At 61.0% G+C, this 19,204-nt stretch overlaps 3 protein-coding genes across 3 annotated transcripts in view; 2 read left to right on the forward strand and 1 right to left on the reverse strand.

Annotated features, from left to right (window-relative positions):
• Positions 1–19,204, reverse strand: part of KIFC2 (kinesin family member C2) — a 109,983-nt gene that overhangs the window by 8,476 nt on the left and 82,303 nt on the right. The gene's annotated exons all lie outside the window — the stretch shown is intronic.
• Positions 65–1,780, forward strand: TMEM276 (transmembrane protein 276). The gene is made up of 2 exons (XM_050800992.1): positions 65–797; positions 994–1,780. The coding sequence occupies exons 1-2, from the start codon at positions 705–707 to the stop codon at positions 1,477–1,479; spliced, it is 579 nt and encodes a 192-aa protein (XP_050656949.1). The 5' UTR covers positions 65–704; the 3' UTR covers positions 1,480–1,780.
• On the forward strand, positions 2,952–15,499 carry ZFTRAF1 (zinc finger TRAF-type containing 1). The gene is made up of 4 exons (XM_050800944.1): positions 2,952–3,323; positions 11,976–12,214; positions 12,867–13,078; positions 14,661–15,499. Exons 1-4 carry the CDS (start codon positions 2,952–2,954, stop codon positions 15,050–15,052), a joined length of 1,215 nt encoding a protein of 404 aa, XP_050656901.1. The 3' UTR covers positions 15,053–15,499.

The following is a 19,204-nucleotide window of genomic DNA, read 5'->3' on the forward strand; positions in this document are numbered from 1 at the left end:
CAGCGTTTTCTGGTCCCCGAGCTCCTCCCGACCCCACCCGCTCCTATGGCCTCCAACCGGCCCCCCAGGCCCCGCCCCCCAGCTGCTCTAGCCCCGCCCGGCCGCTCTAGCCTCCGCTCCTCTCGCTGGTGGAGGTTCCCGACCGCGCTCGCTCCCGCACCCGGAAGCCTGGCAGAAGAATCAGGGCCCACGGCGGTGGGCGGTGCGTTGGTCAGGCTCGGGCCTCTCGCTCGCCGCTGCGTTGGGACTGCGCAGGCCGGTAACTGCGCACGGCCGGCCGCCCGGAGGCCTGCGCCATCGCTCCTCCTGGACGTGGGCTCCCAGAACGGCGCCTCCCGGAGCGCAGGGAGCAGGCCGAGGCCGCCGCATGGGCCTGCGGCGCCCCGCCGCTCTCTCTTCCCCAAGCCTGGCACTCCCACTTGGGCTCCAGGGCCCCACGGCTCACGTACCCCCAACCTAGACCGAGTCGTTTTCCCCCGTTTCCCAGCTGAATTAGGTTCTTATTTTCCACAGGTGTGTGCAGTGGCCTCAGGGATCCGGGAAATCTAAGACTGAACCTCTTCTAACATCCAGTAATGGGGCCCTGGAACCTGGGCGTACTAGAGTGCCGCGCTTAGGGCTCCAGGTCGCTGGCTTCGCACTTTTTTCTCCAAAGTTGAATATCTCCTATCTGCGTCCTCATACTTACTACCGCCTGAGGTGCCATGGCCCCCAGGCCGGGGGCCGAGTGGAGCACAGCCCTGTCCCATCTGGTGCTGGGAGTGGTGTCTCTGCACGCAGCCGTGAGCACAGCCCAGGTGAGTACACTGGGGCTGAGCGGGGGCGCATCCCCATACCTCCCAAACCCGAAGGACCTACTTTCCTGAATTAGGGAGAGGTTGGTGGGAAGTGCATCTAAGATCAGGTCTCCATGGAAGCCCAAAACCCTTTCCTGTTTAAAAGGGTGGCCCCGGCCTCTTTTTCCCACGTGTTCTCCCTTCCCTGTGTTGACAGGCAAGTCGAGGGGCTGCTGCTGGCTTCCTGCTCCAGGTCTTGGCTGCCACCATCATGCTGGCCCCAGGGCTGAGCACACATGAAGACTGTCTTGCTGGAGCCTGGGTGGCCACCGTCATCGGCCTGCCCCTTCTGGCCTTCGATTTCCACTGGGTGAATGGGGACCGCTCCTCTGCCAACCTGCTCCTGGGAGGAGGCATGGTGCTAGCAGTGGCTGGCGGCCACCTCAGCCCTGAGGGCCGCTCTGTGGCTGGTCAGGCAATGCTGTTGGTGGTCGCAGTGACCATCCTCATTGTAGCTGTCTTCACGGCCAACACTTATGGGATGTGGGGGGGGACGATGCTGGGTGTGGCAGGCCTCCTGAGCCGGCTGGAGGAGGACAGGCTGCTGCTGCTACCGAAGGAGGATGTCTGTCGCTGGGCCCTGGCTGCAGGCAGCTGGGCTTACTGCCGGGCCCTGCATACACAGCGCCTGCAGTGGGAATGACAGTTGGATACAGCAAGGCAGGGTTTCTGCCCTGCTGAACACTCCCTCTCACCTGCCTGCTCCTGGCGCCTTCTCCCCTGGAGGTAGACTCTCCTGCCCACTGAAGTGGGCTTGCTGCACACTGACTGGTCAGGAGCAGAGTCTGGGTGCTGTCCTTTGGCCACGTGTGGGGACTTGCGTAGACCAGAATGAAAGGGACAGGGTCCCAAACACGTTTGGGGGACCTGATTCTGGGCTGGACATGGTTGTGGATCCAGAGAAGAGGCCTAGACTCCAATAAATATTAGGAATTTTGCAGGAATATGGAATCTGCCCATTTTTGAGAGGGATTGAGGGATCCTTCAGTGAGCTTCCTAAGGCCCCTCAGGGCAGCAGCCGGTTACCCTGATAGGGTATGTACTGGAACTAGGATGGGGCCTCACGCAGCCGGGCCTCCTTTCGACCATTGTCAGGAAGACCTCTGGGCTGAGAAGACAGCCCTAGGCCCTTACTCTCCTGGGACATGGTGGAGTTCCAGATATCCTGGCCTGGCCTGCAGGTGGTCCTCTGGGGCAGTGACCTTCAATAACTGACGGGTAGGGTGGAGTCAGGGGAGGGCTGTACCACAGCCGTTTGAAGAAACGCACATCCTTCCCAGAGTTGATTCGCCCTCCTGTGTACCTCCGGCCTATGGAAGCCAGCCCTACTCCCTAAGACCTTCGTTTTCCTCGGTGGACCCCTTCAGCCTCCAACCCCAGGGTTAGGATGGGGTTTCGGACTAGCAGAGGATTAGATTCCGGTGGATTAGGGGTCTGGAGTCCCCTCTCCCGGAAGTCTCTCCGCTTGCTACTGTGAAGACCTAAGGGGTCCCGCACCCGACAGAGATGGGTAGCCCGCGGGGATTTTCATTTGTGCCCTTCCCCTGCGGGTAGCCGGGCGAGAGCCCCTACCACACGAGCCTGAGTCTTGGGGGACAAAGACGCAGGCACACGCCGCCGTAGGGGTCGGCAGCTGCCGCTGGCTCGTGGAGCGTGGGTGCTGCGCCGGCGCCGCAGCTCGCGTGGGCCTCCCTGCCCCCAGGTGAGCGTCCCTCCGCGACTCTCGCGGGCCCCGCCCCCTCCCCGCCCACCTCCTGCAGGGGCGGGCCCTTGGAGGCCCTCGCACTCCCATTGGCTCTGACCCCTGCGCTTTCTCGCCCCAAGCGGCGCTGCCATTGGCCCCGCGCGGAGCTCACGTGACGGGGAAGACGAGGGGGTGGTGGCGGCGGGGCGGGGGGAAGCGCACAGCGAAAACAAAGATGGCGGCCGTGCCGGGGTCGGTGGCCGCAGCTCCTGCGGGGCGACGCGCGGGCCGGGCCCACTGAGGCGGCGGCGCAGGGAGCGGGGCTGCGGGGTCGCGGCGGCGGCGGCGGGAGAGCGGCGGGAGCGCGCGGCACCCTTAACTTCTAGTCGCGGGAGCGCGCCGGCATCCGCCCGCCGGGCCGGCCGGTCGCTATGTCCGGCGCCGAGGAGGCCGGCGGGGGCGTCCCGGCCGCGGGGCCCGCGGGCGCTGTGCCGGCCGGGGTCGGGGTCGGGGTCGGAGCCGGGCCCGGGGCGGCCGCCGGGCAGGCGGCGGCGGCGGCGCTGGGCGAGGCGGCGGGGCCTGGGCTCCCGGACGAGGCGGGCTTGGCGGGCGCCCGGCAGCTACAGCTGCAGGAGGCGGCCGGCGACCCCGACGCGCCGCCCAAGAAGCGGCTGCGGGCAGCCGAGGCGGCCGAGGCGGCGGCGGCGGCGGCGGCGGCCGGCAGCGGGAAACTGGAGGAGCGGCTCTACTCGGTGCTGTGCTGCACCGTGTGCCTGGACCTGCCCAAGGCCTCCGTGTACCAGGTAGGGCCGCCGGCCGACCCCGACCCGGCCCAGCCCGGGGCTGCAGCCCCCGCTGCTGGGCCCCAGGATCCGCGTCTCCTTGGAGGCCAGGCCCGCGGGGCCCGGCGGCCAGGAACTGTCTCCGGCCCTTACAGCCACTTCCTCGCCCAGCGGGGCTCCAGCGCCTGCTCTGAAGCTCCTCGTTGTCTTCCTCTCGGGGCTTTATTTTCAGCTCGGGACCCCCCTTTTCTGTTTTCTGATCCACGTTAATTCCCGATCTCAATCGCTTGTCTTCCGATTACTTCTCCCTTCTCTTTTCTAGACTTCCCCACGGTCCCCTCAACTCCTCCAACCCACACCTTCAAACTGACCCTTACCCCACAACTGCTCCCCTCAACCCACCCGGTCCCAAGCTCCCTGGGCTCAGAGTCCTGTGCTCCAGAGCTCCTTCCCCATTCTTCTGACAGCCACACCCCCGAGCTTGTCCCTCCACTCCTGAACATCCTGTGGACATCTTTTCTACCTTCCTGGGTGGAAAAATCCTTTCACTTTGTCCATTTCCACTTCATCTTGAAGAACAGTAGGGAGAGGGGATTGCTGCTTGTCGGGATGAACCATTTGCAACAAGCCCCACAGTCTGGGTACCTTTTCCAGGCCCAGGCAAACCCCGCATCCACCTGGACCTGCCATGCCCCATGCTAGGCTCCTGCCCACCTCACCCAGGCCAGGCCAGGCCAGGCTTCCCAGGCAGCCAGTGCTCCAGGAGGCCGGCCCACCCCTCCTCCCCCATCTTCACATCCACATGGCAGTTGGACTCAGCCCTTAAGCAATCTAGGGCTGTTGGAGAGGGTACCTGGTCCAGGTGGGTTTGACATGACCCTTCCCAGGTAGCAGGGACAAACTGGTTGACATGCAGAGGCAGAGTACAGTGTCCCCACCTTCCCTGTGTCTTCCCCTCCTTTCAACTCCCCAGTCCTTGTGAGAAATGAAGCAGGTTCCCTGTCAGCTTTCTTTACGCTTACAGGAGCTGGAAGTAAAGTAGCTAACGGGGCCTCGTTTCCCTGCTTGTGTTTAAACTAGGGGCCTGGATGAGGAGCTACTTTTGTAACAGGTGGTGTAGGGCTAGTCTGGGTTACCATTTCCCCAAACTCTGGATCTCCAAGTCCTTGCTCTGGCATGACCTTATTGGGAGGATCCCAGTGTGCCTGGGTAGGGAGAGATCGCTGGCTCTCACCCACCTTCCTGGGTGTCAGGCACCAGGACCAGCTAGGGGAGCACTTTTCAGAGCCACTGGCTCCGAGTTAGCAGTTACTTCTTGGCTTTGGCAGTACCTTGGCTTCCAAGATGTGCCCACTCTCCAGCTCCCTTTTCCTGGCTCACAACCTTCGATCCTCCCAGGTGGAAGAACTCTCCTTTATTTGAGACGGAGTCTCTCTCTGTCACCCAGGCTGGAGTGAAGTGGCACAATCGCGGCTCACTGTAACCTCCGTCTCCCGGGTTAAAGCAGTTCTCCCTACCTCCGCCTCCCGAGTAGCTGGGGTCACAGGCACCTGCCACCATGCCCGGCTATTTTTGTATTTTTTAGTAGAGACAGGGTTTCGCCATGTTGGCCAGGCTGGTCTCGAACTCCTGACCTTGGGTGATCCGCCCGCCTCAGCCTCCCAAAGTGCTGGGATTACAGGCCACTGTACGCGGCCAGAACTCTTTTTTTCTTGGATCTCGAGGGAGACTCCAACAAGCCAAGCCAATGGTGTGAGGTCACAGGGGAACAGAGAATTCTCCTTGTCTCCCCACTGGTGGGTGGGCTGGAGCTGCAGCTGGACCTGGTGATGATGGGCCACATGATACTGGTCCCTGGTGTACTCTGTCTCCCAGCTAGGCTGGCCCAACACAGAGTGATGGCTCTGCTTCTGACCGGAGCTCCTGGTGACCAGGCCTTAGCCTGGCTGGTTCAAACCGGCCTGCACTGTGCGGAGCAGAGTTCTGCCCTGGGCGGCCAGAGGCAGGGAGCTGAGCAGGTGTAATGGAGACCAAAGGCACTGGGGCTGCCCTGGCTGGTGGCCCTCCCTGGCCTGAGGGCTCTGCTCAGTGACTTCCCTGGGAACAGAGCAGCTGAGCGAGGAGTGCTGTGGGCACTGGCCTCCCCGAATGCTGCTGAGAACACCTCCGGGGGGTGGCCCTCTGCTGTGAGTGGCGCCCCCGGAAGGTCAACACAGACCTGGAGACCTGGACTCCTGCCTGCTCTGCTCCCTGGAGAATCTGGGCACAGATGGTGTGGGCCTCTACATGCTGCCTTCTGTGTGTCCCTGGTTGGGCCCATGCTGGCCATCACCCCAGCTTGGGCTCAGTCTGCCATATTCTACTAGCCTTCCTTGGTGACTGTGTTGATTGGCTGTCTCGAGCCAGCCAGTGTCAGGAATGCAGCAGGTTCTACTCTCTGTTCCTGCTACAATGCTTTTCCTGACCCCAGCAGAACACATGGCTCAGGGTGGGCACCAGCCAAGCTGGGGGCTGACTCAGACAGTCCCCAACTCTGGTGAGATGAAGATGGGAGTATCCATGCTGAACCTTGTGTGTTGTGCCTGGCACTGGGGCTGTGGGGGACAATCCCATGGGCCTCTGGAGTTGGCTGGGTCCTCAGTAACTCGAGAGCTTGTCATCCAGATACCAGATGCCACCAGTGCTGGCAGGGAAGCCTCGGGTGGTGCCCCAGGTCTGAGCCCTTGGGCCTGCAGGGCCGGCTGACCCACAGGCCTGTGCCTGCACGATGATGCCTCGCAGGCTGGGAAACCTGCTTGGGTATCAGACTGAGGCCCTCGTGCAAACGGTTTCTGCCACCGCCGAGTCCTGCGTCACGTCAGGTTGGGGCTGCAGCCGGTACAGCAAGACCCAGCTTTGATGTTCTCTGTGTGGGTGTTGGATGTGTCCTGGGTGACTGGCCTGACAAGGTGTACAGCCACCTTCTGGAGTCTCAGGTGGGTGGCAAGAGGGCTAGCAGGGCCAGCAGGGACACCCGTGCAGGAGTTTCTGGACTATTCAGGCCGAGCAGGTGGTCGGGTGGCTCCTGCTGGCTCCCTGCTCTGTGGCCTGAGGGCAGTGTGGCCTGTTGGCACCTCTGCCCATGGGGCACCTCCTCTGGGAAGACACAGCCTCACTAGTGCCCGGGACGTTGCAGCCGCAACCTCATCCCTGACTTCTCTCCCTCTGATTTGGCCCTTCAGATGAGGCCCAGTGTGGTCCTGCATAAGACCGACCTGGCCCTGACCCTTCCTGCTGATGTCAGCTGAGACCCTGGGCCTTGGTGCTGGCACCTGGAGGAAGGGACTGCACATTGTTCCCACCCCTCTTGGGGCATTCTTAAGGCGAAAACAAGCTCACTCTCGTGTAAGGACCGGGCTGAGGCCTCTCAGATGTGTTCCAGCCGCTCCCTGTAACTCAGCCCTGCACAGTGCCCCGCCACTCCCGTGCCCTCCTGCCTGAGGTGTCCTCTCCCTCCCCCTGCCCACCTCTTGGGCCCGACAGAGGCAGCGCTCCCACTTTGAGATTTTCTCTCCTTGCTACAAGGATCCTCTCCTGCCCCATCTGACCAGGGTGTGTCCACTCTGTCCTGTGGGTGGGTTGGTGTATGCACCTGCCCTCCCGCCTGTAGCGCCCATGTCTCTACCACATCTTGACGGTCCCATTGATAACAGCCCAGGAAGCAGAGATGACTCCTCTCTGCCTGAGCCCCACAGCCCCAGCCAGTCCAACAGTGCACAGTCCTGTGGGGATGGAGTCACCATCCACATGTCCAAGGAACTTCGGGCCCCTGTTCCCCAGTCTCCTGGGCAGCAGTACGGGACTGCAGCTGACTTGCTCTTTGCGGTGAGGAAGGTGGCAGAAAAGAAAGATCTTTGTAACTATGTCTGCTTAGGTATTTAAAACTCACAGGAGCAAGGAAGAGGTTCTGGAATCTGGCCAATTGAGAATTTTTATTTTCTGTGGTGGTTATCATTTGAGTTACTTTTAGATCTAAGCAGCCTTGTTCTGAATGTGAGCCTGACTCTGGGTATTGACTGGCCCCCGTTTGAGGTCTGACAGCAGTAGCAGTTGAGGGATTTCAAATCCAGCCTGGGCAGAGGGTTTGAGTCCTGGCTTCACACTTAACCAGCTGTGTGGCCTTGGACAATGTGCCGGTCCCTCTCAGACCCATGTTTGATCCAGGAGGTCAGGGGCCGAGCATGTGGGGTGTGTCCTGAAGCACCACTGGCCCTGGTGGGGCCTGCATGCAGATGGCAGAGGAAGGGGGACCTCCAACTGGCTGAGCAGCGCTTTTGTGGTTTGTGCCACAGGGAAGCCCTTTGGCTGCATTTTGGCTCTGACGACCTCTGTCAAGGGCCGGTGGGTCCCTGAGCCCTAGGTGAGTGAGGGCACTGCTCGCATGGGCCTGGGCACTATGCCATCCTCCAGTGGAAAACAGGGGGTCCCCAGGGTCTGAGAGACCCATGCAGTCCAGGCTCGAAAAGGTTCCTACGAGGCCAGCTGACCATAGGGACCTTGGGACCACCAGAAAGTCGGGGCCCTTGGCTGGGGGACAGGGTCAGGGCTCCTTCTTGAGCCTGTTTAGCCCATCCAGCTCCCCTTTAACCCCAGGGAAGAAGTAGCTCAAGTGGAGATCCTGGGTCTGCATGAGCTGCCTGTAGCTGGCAGGGGGGAGGGCTGGGTGCTGTCCTGAGGATGCAGGTGCAAATGGCCATTTCTGGGCCACCTGTGTGTATCAGCATCTGCAGAGGGGCCTGGGGTCTGGCTCCTGGGGTTGGCAGCCCCAGCAGCTCCGCCATGGCTGCCCAAGGTGGTGATACTTCCTCTGTGCCTGCTGGGTGTGGGGCAGTGCCACCCTGTCCCATCCCACCTCATCAGCACAGAATGAAGCTGGTCCTATACTCATCACCTGTGCACGTGAGGAAACTGAGGCCCCAAGAGGAGAGCCCAGGGTCATACTACTGGTGACCTGTGGGCTGGGGTCTGAGCCCAGCACTGTGGCTTCAAGCCCACATCTGCCCTAGGAGGGGCCAGGAGGCCCTGTGATGTTATTACCCTGTGATGACAGTCCACTGTAATGTCATTCCCTCGTGGTAGCATTACCTGCAGTGTCACCCCGTGACATCATTTCCCCCATGTGACATTCCTGTGATGTCACATGTTGCCATCCCCTGTGATATCACCCCTATGATGTCATCCCCCATGTCAGTCCCCCCATCATGTCAGTTCCCCACAATACCACCCCTCTGATGCCAATACTCCCTCTGATGTCAACCCCATGATGTCAGCCTGCCACGATGTCATCCCCCTTTGATGTCATCTATGTGATATCATTCTGTGATGTCACCCCCATAATGCCATTCCCCTGTGATGTCATGTTTCTGTGATGTCAGTCCCCCCGTGATGTCAGTCTCCCATGATGTCACCCCGTGATGTTATTTCCCATGTGACATCACCCCAGTGATGTCATCCCCATGATGTCATCCTTGGTTGTGGGGGAGTGTGGGATTCCCTCCTCTCGCCTCCCGTGGAGTCTTCTTGGCTGGTAGTGAGAGGTGGCCTGGCCTGGGTGCTGCAGCAGCTGCTCTTGAAGGTGCCTGGGCTCTTGGGGGCCTTGCCCCATGCCATCCCCTGGACCGTGTGGAGCCCTCCAGGGCCCAGCTTCTGTCAGGTGGTGGGCACAAGTCAGAATCAGGTGCATCTGACCAGATGCTGCCAGGGCCAAGGATGCAGCTGCCTGTGGCCTGGCCTTGGTTTGGAGCCAGAGTCTTGCTCAGGGGCTGAGGGGACCCAGATGGTGGGGAAGGCTCTGGAGCTTGTGACGGGTGACCGTCCTGCTGTGGACAGACCTCCTGGGCTGAGTGTTGGTCGGGCCCGGGCCGTGCACCTGGAGGGTGTCCCTTGACCAGTGAGGAGGGTCTGGGGGTGGGTGTGGCTGTGTCCCTTGGCTGCTGGGCCAGTGTGGTCCAGGGAACCTTAGGGACTCCCTGTGTTCTGACTTGAGTGGCAGGCACCATTGCGGCTGAAGGGGCAGTGGCCCTGTGTCTCCTCAGAGCTTGCAGTTCCTCTCAGAGGCCCAGAGGGAGCCAGAGGAGGGCAGGGCCACTGCTGCCTCCCCATGGTATGGAATTGACTGAGCCCATGCTGGGGTCTAGAGGCCCCAAAGGAATGAGGCCTATGGCCAGGGACTGGCCCAGGAGCTGGGGTAGCTTTCGGGGGAGAGGCTGGCAGTGCTGGGAGGTAAGTGGTGATGTGCTCAGTAGCTTCAGTGCTCCCTTGGGAGGGTCCAGGACTCCACCTCGAATCTTCCTGGGCTATCCAGAGCCAGGAAGAGAGGCCAGATGGCCTTAGTGGGTGGGATCAGGTGCTCCAGCCCTGCCTGGAACTCCCTTGGGGGCTGGGCCACAGCCAAGAAGAGTACCGTTGTGCCTGTGCTCAGGACACACTGCACGTGCAGAGCTGGGCCCAGAACCTCGTCCAGGGGACGCGGGCAGTCTCATCAGGTGTCTAGAGCTGGCCACATGGAGTGGTACGCCTCCAGGGTGGGGGGCTGTGAGAAGGCAGTGGTGTGGGCCTTTGGTCTGTGCCTCCCGTGGGACAGCTGCTTCAACAGCGTCTGTGCCCACTCCTGCCCAGAGTCCACCCACCGCTGACCCCTGGACTTAGCTGGTGGATTTTCACACCTTCTCCTGGGGCAGGCCTCAGCTTGTCCCCACCCAATCAGAGCCAGACTCAGGCAGCTGTGTATGTTTTAATTATTTATTTATTTATTTATGAGACAGAGTCTCACTCTGTCTCCCCGGCTGCAGTGCAGTGGCGCCATCTCGGCTCACTGCAACCTCCGCCTCCCGGGTTCACGCCATTCTCTTGCCTCAGCCTCCCGAGAAGCTGAGATTATAGGCATGCACCACCACGCCTGGTTAATTTTTGTATTTTTAGTAGAGACGGGGTTTCACCATGTTGGCCAGGCTGGTCTTGAACTCCTGACCTCAGGTGACCTGCCTGCCTCGGCCTTCCAAAGAGCTGGGGTTACAGGTATGAGCCACTGCCTGTCATTTTAATTTTTAACCAAACTGAGAACTTGAGAATTGAATGCAGGTAATGGGTGGTGGTCATGTGGAGGTGGATTCCATGAAAAAGGGCTTTGTCCCCACTGTCGGTTCTCCACATGTAGGTCCTTTGACTCAGCAGACCTTAGGCCTGGTTCACAGGTGCTGAGCAAACAGCCCCAGCATCTGGCCGCTCCTTAGCTTGGGGTGCACAGGCCGCTGAAGCAACAGGATGGCAGCTCAGGCTTACCAGGGCCCCACATGTGCAGGGGTGGCCTCCCAGCACCACCAGGCAGGGCCCTGTGAGTGTCCCCTCCCTGACACACACCTTGTAGAGAGGCTGGGCCTGGGCAGGCCCCTCTGCTGCACCACATCCCATTCTCAAGAGGGTCCCAGGTCCCAAAGGAAGCCGGTGGCCCAGTGGCTTTCTGGAGGTTTGCATGGCTGGCAAGCCTGGGCCAGCTGCTGGAGAGGCATCAGGACAGGAGCAACTCTGCTGACTGCTCCCTTCAGTGAGTTGTGAGTCTTTAGGTGGGAGGCACATCACATCCCTGTCACTCCTGTCTGGCCCTGGAATGCCTCAGCCTGCACACCCCACTCCAGCCAGGGCTGTGGGAGCTGTGTCTGCTCAGGTACAAAAGGCTTTGTTTGCTCTTGGACCTCTTGGTTCTGGTTTGGGCTTCCCGCCTCCCATGCTGGGAGCCCCTACGGGCTGGGACCGCAGCTTGCTGAGTGTCTCTCAGTGGCACCAAGTGGACGCTCGAGGCTTATGTTGAGGGAGTGAGAGCCAGGATGGGCCACTGGCCGTGCTGGGAGCCCACACAGGCAGGGAGCCCAGCGGGAGGTGCCCTGCTCCTGCCAGCCCTGGTTACCCCAGCAGGCTGGGCACCCACTCAGAGCCCCCACTCCCACTCGCACTCCCCAGGCACTCCCCGTGTGCTCACCTGCCCTTGTCCTGGGCCAGCTTGGCTCCTGCCTTCCAGCTCTGAGGAGGCCTCTGCAGGTAGCCGACCTCCCTGGATGGGGGGACAGCTGCCTCCTCTCACCTGGGCTCCCTGGGGAGGGCTGGAATAGAAGGGCCAGGCTAGGCTGGTCCTCTCAGGACCTCTCTGAGCCAGATCCTCTCAACCCAGGATGAATGGCCTTTCTGAAGACCTAGAGAACATGCCTGCCCCAGTGTGGGAGCCGTGTCCGCTCCCCACCTGACAGTGTTGGCCAAGAGCCCAGCGTTTCTGGAGGGCTCCCAAACTCTGGACCTGTAGGGGAGTCAGGGCAGTCGCTGGTCCCTAAGGGAAAAGCCTGGCTCTAAGCCTCAGGTGGCTGCACCCATCACTGCCAGGGCGAGCTGTCGCCTCTGTGAGCTGATGAGGCCTTGCCCTTAGGACCTCTAATCTCTGCAAGAACCCAAGCTGGCTCTGCCTGTCTCTCCTGAGCAGCTCTCAGTGTTCACCACACTCCAGCACGACTCGGGACAGGCACATGCGCCCCTCTGCACTAGCTGGAGTCCCTCAGGACACCTGGCCAGAGCTGACGGGCATGGGCGGGTGTGTGCGAGCATAAGCCCGCAGGTCTGTGAGCTTCGTCTCCCTTTCCTTCTTCGCAGTGTACTAATGGTCACTTGATGTGCGCTGGCTGTTTTATCCACCTACTAGCAGATGCCCGGCTGAAGGAGGAGCAGGCCACGTGCCCCAATTGTCGTTGTGAGATCAGTAAGAGCCTCTGCTGCCGGAACCTGGCTGTGGAGAAAGCCGTGAGCGAGCTGCCTTCAGAGTGTGGCTTCTGCCTGCGCCAGTTTCCCCGCTCCCTCCTGGAGAGGCACCAGAAAGAGGAATGCCAGGACAGGTAACTGAGGGTCAGGGGTTCAGCCTCACAGGCAGGGCTGAGGACTGCTGGAAGCCCACCCTGGTGCAGCAGGGCCCTGTGCAGGGGGGTCTGGCCGTCCCTGCTGCCTGGGCCTCGGAGGCCACCTGTGTAGCCCAGCGACGGCCCTGGGGGACGGTGCCTGCACAGGATGAGAACAGGCAGGTTCTGCGTCCAATTGTTACCCAGACATGAGCCTAGCCTTCCAGCGCTCTTTGTGGCTGTGGGGGAGCCTCTTGAAGGGCCCAGGACAGCGTGTCCAACACAGGACCTCAGGGAGCTTGGTGTGAGGCTACACTGCCCATGGCTACCCATCCAGTGGAGGCAGCCACCAAGTCTCCTGCAGTGAGGCTGTACAGGACCGCCGCTGCCAAGCAGAGGAGAGAACCACGCCGCGGTGCGGGGCGTGTGGGCTCAAGCTTGCACTGTTCCTTCCCCTCTCTCTCCCTGTTAACTGCCTGTCTCCTTCCTCTCCACACACTGCCACTCTGACTTCATCCTGGGGGCTGGGCTCACAGTTATGTGTGTCCTGCAGGAAGGGGTTCTTAGCTGGATGGAAGCCATGTGGGAGGACAGCTTGTTGCAGCCGCCTGTTGGGGGCTCAGGCTGTGAGTGATGTGCCTGCCTCCCCCAGGGTAACCCAGTGCAAGTACAAACGCATCGGCTGCCCATGGCACGGCCCCTTCCACGAGCTGACAGTGCACGAAGCTGCATGTGCCCACCCGACCAAGACAGGCAGCGAGCTGATGGAGATCCTAGATGGGATGGACCAGAGCCACCGCAAGGAGATGCAGCTGTACAACAGCATCTTCAGCCTGCTCAGCTTCGAGAAGATCGGCTACACAGGTGAGGCGCCCCGCCGCCTGCTGCATGCCACACAGGTGTGGGCGTGGGGGGCTGGCAGCCAGGAGCCTGGGGGCAGCAGGCTCTGGGCACTGGGCACTGACGGCACCAGACGGCTGGGCTCTGGACAAGCTCCCGGTGGACAGGAGGACACCTCGGGCAAGAAGAGAGGCCGGAGACTGAGCAGAAGGAGAGGCCGAGGCAGACCCCAGGTGCACACCTGTGTGGCTCTCACGGCAGCCCCGCCCACCTGTCCTCCCCACCCTGGCTTCACCACCCCCGCAAGGTGGCATCTCACTGTGGGGCTCCAGAGCCTCAAGACAGTCAGGGTCTAACCAGAAAGCAAGCAGGTCTCAGGGGGCCTGGGAGCTAGGGGCCTGCCCCTCGGACCCTGGAGCGAGAAGAGCACCCTGCCAAGTGAGGTCCTGCCTACAGGCAGTCACTGCCCCAGCCGTGGGCCTCTCAAGGCTGGCACGAAGCCGTGCAGGGACAGGGCTCCAGAACAAGCTGAGGGTGCCCGACTCAAACTGTAGAACCGGGAGTGGACACCCACAGACGCACAGGCTGGATGCGTGCGCAGGCACACTGGATCTCTGGGCCACTGCCACCGCCTTTGAACATGTCGGGGAGCAGGAGCCAGGCCAGAGTCTGGCCCAGAGGACAGCAAGAAGCACCTGTTGATACTGGGGCCACTGGAGGAAGCTCCGTCCCTCTACTCTCAGCCCACACCAGGCGGCCAGCTCAGAGCACCAGGCGTGGCGCAAGCAGGGCGGTCATGGGCAGCCAGTCTCGCCCTGCTGCCTGGACTGTGCCCAGCGGGATGTGGGCCCAAGCAGGCCAGAGAGGCTGAGGGCCTGGGGTCTCTGCGGCAGCCACAGCCTGTGGTGAGTACCAGCCTTAGCTGTCCTGGAGATACCAGGGTCTCATGGAGTCTAGGCAGGCTGGGGCACTGTGGCTGCGGCCGTGGCCAGGTGGGAAGCCCCATTCATACAGGAAAGACTGGCCACCTGGGAACCCACGCCTCCGCGGAGGGACTTGCCGGCCACAGGCTGTGGGCTGCCCAAGAGGACTATGCAGGCAGGGCTGCCTGCTGACTGGCAGCTCCGGATCAGGCCTGGCGCCCTTGGACCTGGTGCTCCCCTCGGGCAGGGCTGGGTGCCGCAGCCGCCTGCTGGCTTTTCTGGCAGCTCCTCTGTATCAGAACCAATAAAGTGCACTTGTTCTCGGAACCGCATCCTGTCTGTGTGTCTGCTTACCCCGCCCTGGGGGACACCCGGGACTCGGGGCGATGAGGGAGGCCAGCGTGGGTCGGGCACGCCTGGGGTGTGGCCTGACACGTGCAGCCTCTGGACTCTCTCCAGCTAATCCATGTTGATTCTGTTTGTAGTTGTTCCCCTCAAAGCTTGTGTGCGCCTCCATTTGCCATAGTTGCGTTTGGCTTGCTTGTGACAAGCAGAGCTCGGTGCCCGGGTAAGTTGCCTTCCTCCCCGGCTGAGCCTGCCCTCGGCCTGGTCAGGGAAGGCGTTGCTGCCCAGCCCTGCCCACACTAACAGCCGGCTCTTTCCGGCCCTGTCTGTCTCCACAGAGGTCCAGTTCCGGCCGTACCGCACAGATGACTTCATCACGCGCCTGTACTACGAGACACCCAGGTTCACAGTGCTGAACCAGACGTGGGTCCTGAAGGCTCGCGTCAATGACTCGGAGCGCAACCCCAACCTGTCGTGCAAGCGTACGCTGTCCTTTCAGCTCCTCCTCAAGAGCAAGGTCACAGCACCACTGGAGTGCTCCTTCCTGCTGCTCAAGGGCCCCTACGATGACGTGAGGATCAGCCCTGTCATCTACCACTTCGTCTTCACCAACGAGAGCAACGAGACGGACTACGTGCCACTGCCCATCATTGACTCCGTGGAGTGCAACAAGCTGCTGGCCGCCAAGAACATCAACCTGCGGCTCTTCCTGTTCCAGATACAGAAGTAGGGCAGGGCCTCAGGACGCCCAAGGAGCTGACGGGCAGCATCCCAGCACCGCTGCCCTGTCCACCTGGCTGGCAGCTGCTTCACGGGACTATCTGATCATTTTAGCAAAGGAGGAGAACAAACGAAGCCAACACAGGGCAAGTCTGCATGTGTGCGTGACAGGACCCCCGCCTCCGGCTCACCCCCCGACCCCTGCCTCCCCTCCTTCCGAGGGCCGCCAGAGGCTGGGCTGACCCGAAGAGGAGATGGTGCACCAGGCACCCCGAGGCTCAGAGACGGTGGCAGCAAGGAGGCCGAGAGGCACAGCGACCCTGCCCCAGCCCTTCGGTGCAGTCAGGCGGCAGGGCTGCTCCATCCCTGCGGGTTCCGGCCGGGCGCGGGGGCCTTGCTGACGTCAGACGGGATATCCGAATATCTGATAGCAATTAAAAGGCAGCCTTGTTTCGTACTTTCTGTTTTGTTCGAGGGGAAGGCATGGCTGTGAATGGACAGCGTGGGAGCTTTGGTTTGGCCTGGGGGTCAGAGCCTGCCCCGTCCCCATCTCTGTGCCCGCACACGTTCCCCGAGGAAGACTCAGAGACGCTGCCTCCCCCTACACTCTGTCATGGGGTCTTGAGACTGAGGCTTGGGCAGGGAGATCCAGGTAGGGTCGGGGCTGCCCTGGCCAACTGGCCACTCCCAGGGAGACAGGACTCAGCCACAGGGCTCAGCAGACATTTTCGGAAAGCAGGGTGAAATTGTCTCTTCCCAGGAAAAAGATTAAACTCCTTGCAGGCTCTTTGATAAGTTACACAATTTTAGTGAGAAAGAGTCTATTTACTGTAGATTCAGCCTTGAGGGCCCAGCGTCCCCAGGCTGTGCGGAAAGCTTGGGTTAGTGCTTGGGTGCCTGGCTGGGTGAGAGTCTGAGGGGTGTCCCCCATGCTGCTCTCGGGGTCCTGCTGCTGGCCCTGCATTCAGGCTCGCTTCAGAGGTCAGAGGTTGGACAGCCCAGCTTCTCAGCTTGAGGGAGGTGGGCCCTTCCCAACCTCACCCTGGCTGCCGCCTGGTATGCCCTGTGGTGGCTGAGCAGGGCTAGCTTAACAGGGTGGGAAGGAACCCTACCTGGAGGAGTGAGCCCCGGTCCTTTCTTCCCCTGGGACTCTCAGGGCTACTGGGAAGGGTACAGCTTGCTTCCCCGACCTTTGCTTAGGAGATGTGGCTCTTCCCTGACAGCTTTTTGTTGCTTCAGTACCAAAGAACTGGTTTCCTCTGCTCCAGTCAGGTGCATTCACATGCCTCACAGCAGCCCCACCCGCCCCACCTGGCTGCCGGGGCCTGGCCCGCATTGTCCTGTGCTTTCCTCCTCACGGGTCGAGGGCTGAGAAATGGAGAGAAGGAGCTGGGGGGCAGAATGCAAGTGCCATCATCCGGGCGGCTGACCATGGCACAGCCCAGCATGACCCTCCCAGTCAGCTCTTCCCTCCTGAGCTGCCGCACTGCCCCTCACAGGCTGCAAGCTTCTGGGCTTTTTCTGAGAGTCCTGTGGGTTTCTACTCCCAGGCCAGGGCGTGTGGCCTGCTGGGAGTGCCTCGCTGCCGGAGCCTTATATCCCACAAAGCTGATGTGGCCTGGCCACCAAGGGCATGGGAAGGCCCCATGGTTGGTTTTCTGCTGTCCACAAAGAAAGACCCCACCCAGCCCCCAGCACATCCTTGGGAGCAGCTGCCTCTGACTCGGGCACCACCAGGGTGAACTCAGGCACCCCAAGGGCTGCGATTTGGGGCTGCCCTCCGCCATGCTCCACCCACAGGCACAGATGGGCTGTGGCTCCGCATCTCCGTGTCTTTGGAAGCCCGACACCCTCTTGGGCAGTGTTTCTGGGTCCAAGGTGATGGTGTGGGGGGCATGGGTGGGGCAGGCTTGCCCTGTCACCTGTTTGGGTGCGTGTGTGAGAGACTGACTCAATGGAGGGACAGGCCCTGGCATGTCTCTGGGGTGGGGAAGGTGGGAGGCTTGTTCTTCATGGGTTCAGCTGGGCTGGGATGCCAGGGGCCTGGAGGCAGCACATCTCTGCAGGTTGGGGGGCCACATGGAGAAAGGAGACCTGGGGCTGTTGAGGTTCTGCAGCCCCACATGCACAGTCCTCGGGCAACCAGTCCTGTGGGAGTTCAGGACAGGAGGGGCCGGCCTGAGGGTAAGGGCAGTGTCCACACAAGGCCCTTCAAGATGTGGGTGCCTCAAGTCTGCAAACGCGGCCCAGTGTCCTCAGCAGGGCATCTGCCCCGTGACCATGACGTGCAGCAGCTGAAACTTACGACCTGGGGGAGCCAAGCACCTGGGAGGACCACAGTGTGTCCTCAGCCACGGGGCACTGGCACACAGGCTTCCCGTGGCATTGTCAATGTGGGCCACATGTGACGGGGCCGCCGCACACACGGCTTGTGTTCAACACCCTGAGACATCTTGGCATCCCGACCTGCTCCTTTGTCATCTCGGAGGATGGGGGCGTGGGGGTCCGGACTCCGCAGAAGTGGGGCGGCATAGCCTAACCCAGGCCCCACGTTTCTCCCTCCCTTGTCTCACCCCCACCCCCTGGTGAGCACCACATCCCTCAATTTGCCCGGAGTGAGACATTTACAAAAATTATAAAAATAGGCCAGGCACGGTGGGTCACGCCTATAATCCCAGCATTTTGGGAGGCCGAGGCAGGCAGATGACCTGAGGTCAGGAGTTTGAGACCAGACTGACCAACATGATGAAACCCCATCTCTACTAAAAATACAAAAATTAGCTGGGCGTGGTGAGGGGTGTCTGTAATCCCAGCTATTCAGGAGGCTGAAGCAAGGAGAATCGCTTGAACCTAGGAGGCGGAGGTTGCAGTGAGCTGAGGTCCTGCCATTGCACTCCAGCCTGGGTGACAGAGTGAGACTCTATCTCAAAAAACAAAAACAAAAACAAAAATTAGCTGGGCGTGGTGGTGGGCATCTGTAATCCCAGCTACTCAAAAGGCTGAGGCAAGAGAATCACTTGAACCTGAGAGAAGGAGGTTGCAGTGAGCCCGGATCACACCATTGTACCCCAGCCTAGGCAACAAGAGAAATTGGATTGTCTCTGAAGGGGAATTGGGCTTCCAGGAGCTGGGCTGTCCTGTTGACCCTGGGGCTGGAGGGGATACTTAATCGTTGTCTAGGTAGCTCAGGGAGCCCCTCTGGTATCCAAGTCACCCTGTCTTCAGCTGTTCACCTGAGTCTTATGCTTCTGAATCTCACTCTTCACTCCCTCCCTCGAGCCTCACTGTGCCCCTCGCACACCTCACCAGCTTGCCCACCAAGTAGTTGCCTTGGCTCAGAGCCATGCTTTGGATGGGTAAGGGGTTGGCAGTGCAGGCCTCCACAACCTGTCCTCACACCCAGGCCTGCCTGGATTTCCCGCCTCCTGCACCTTGGCCTGCACAGGTGTGCAGGCTTGGCCTAGTCCCACCCTCGGTGCCTTGGAGGCACCGAGGCCCAAATCTGCCCAGTCCTGGGGCCACGCCAGGTGGCAGCCTTTACTGGACCCAGGGACCTGTCAGTGCGTCATGCCACTCTCTCCCCAACAGACCTCTCTGGCGGAGTTTTGCCCAACGACTTGCTGTAATTACGATGGAAATTAACCCATCTATCTTCCACTCCTTCTGAGGCTCCTCAGTTGGACTCTGTGCACCCAGCCTCCTCTGGGACCTCTGGAAAACCAGTCACCGCACCTGAGTGCAGTGCTGGGTGTGCTGTGTAGCTGGGAGTCAGAGACCCAAGGCATGGCAGGCATTTGGTCCTCAAGGTCATGGGGGACAGCAAGGGTATTTTAGAGGCCTGGGTGCCCCATATCATAGAACTCTAGACATAATTTTGCAGTCGTTTTCTCTCTCTCTTCCTTTTTTTTGAGATGGAGTCTTACTCTGCCGCCCAGGCTGGAGTGCAGTGGTGCGATCTCGGCTCACTGCAAGCTCCGCCTCCCAGGTTCACACCATTCTCCTGCCTCAGCCTCCCGAGTGGCTGGGACTACAGGCACCCGCCACCATGCCCGGCTAATTTTTTGTATTTTTTGTAGAGACAGGGTTTCACCGTGTTAGCCACGATGGTCTCGATCTTCTGACCTCGTGATCCGCCCGCCTTGGCCTCCCAAAGTGTTGGGAT

Source organism: Macaca thibetana, chromosome 8 (assembly GCF_024542745.1).
Source record: "Macaca thibetana thibetana isolate TM-01 chromosome 8, ASM2454274v1, whole genome shotgun sequence".
NCBI lineage: Eukaryota > Metazoa > Chordata > Mammalia > Primates > Cercopithecidae > Macaca > Macaca thibetana.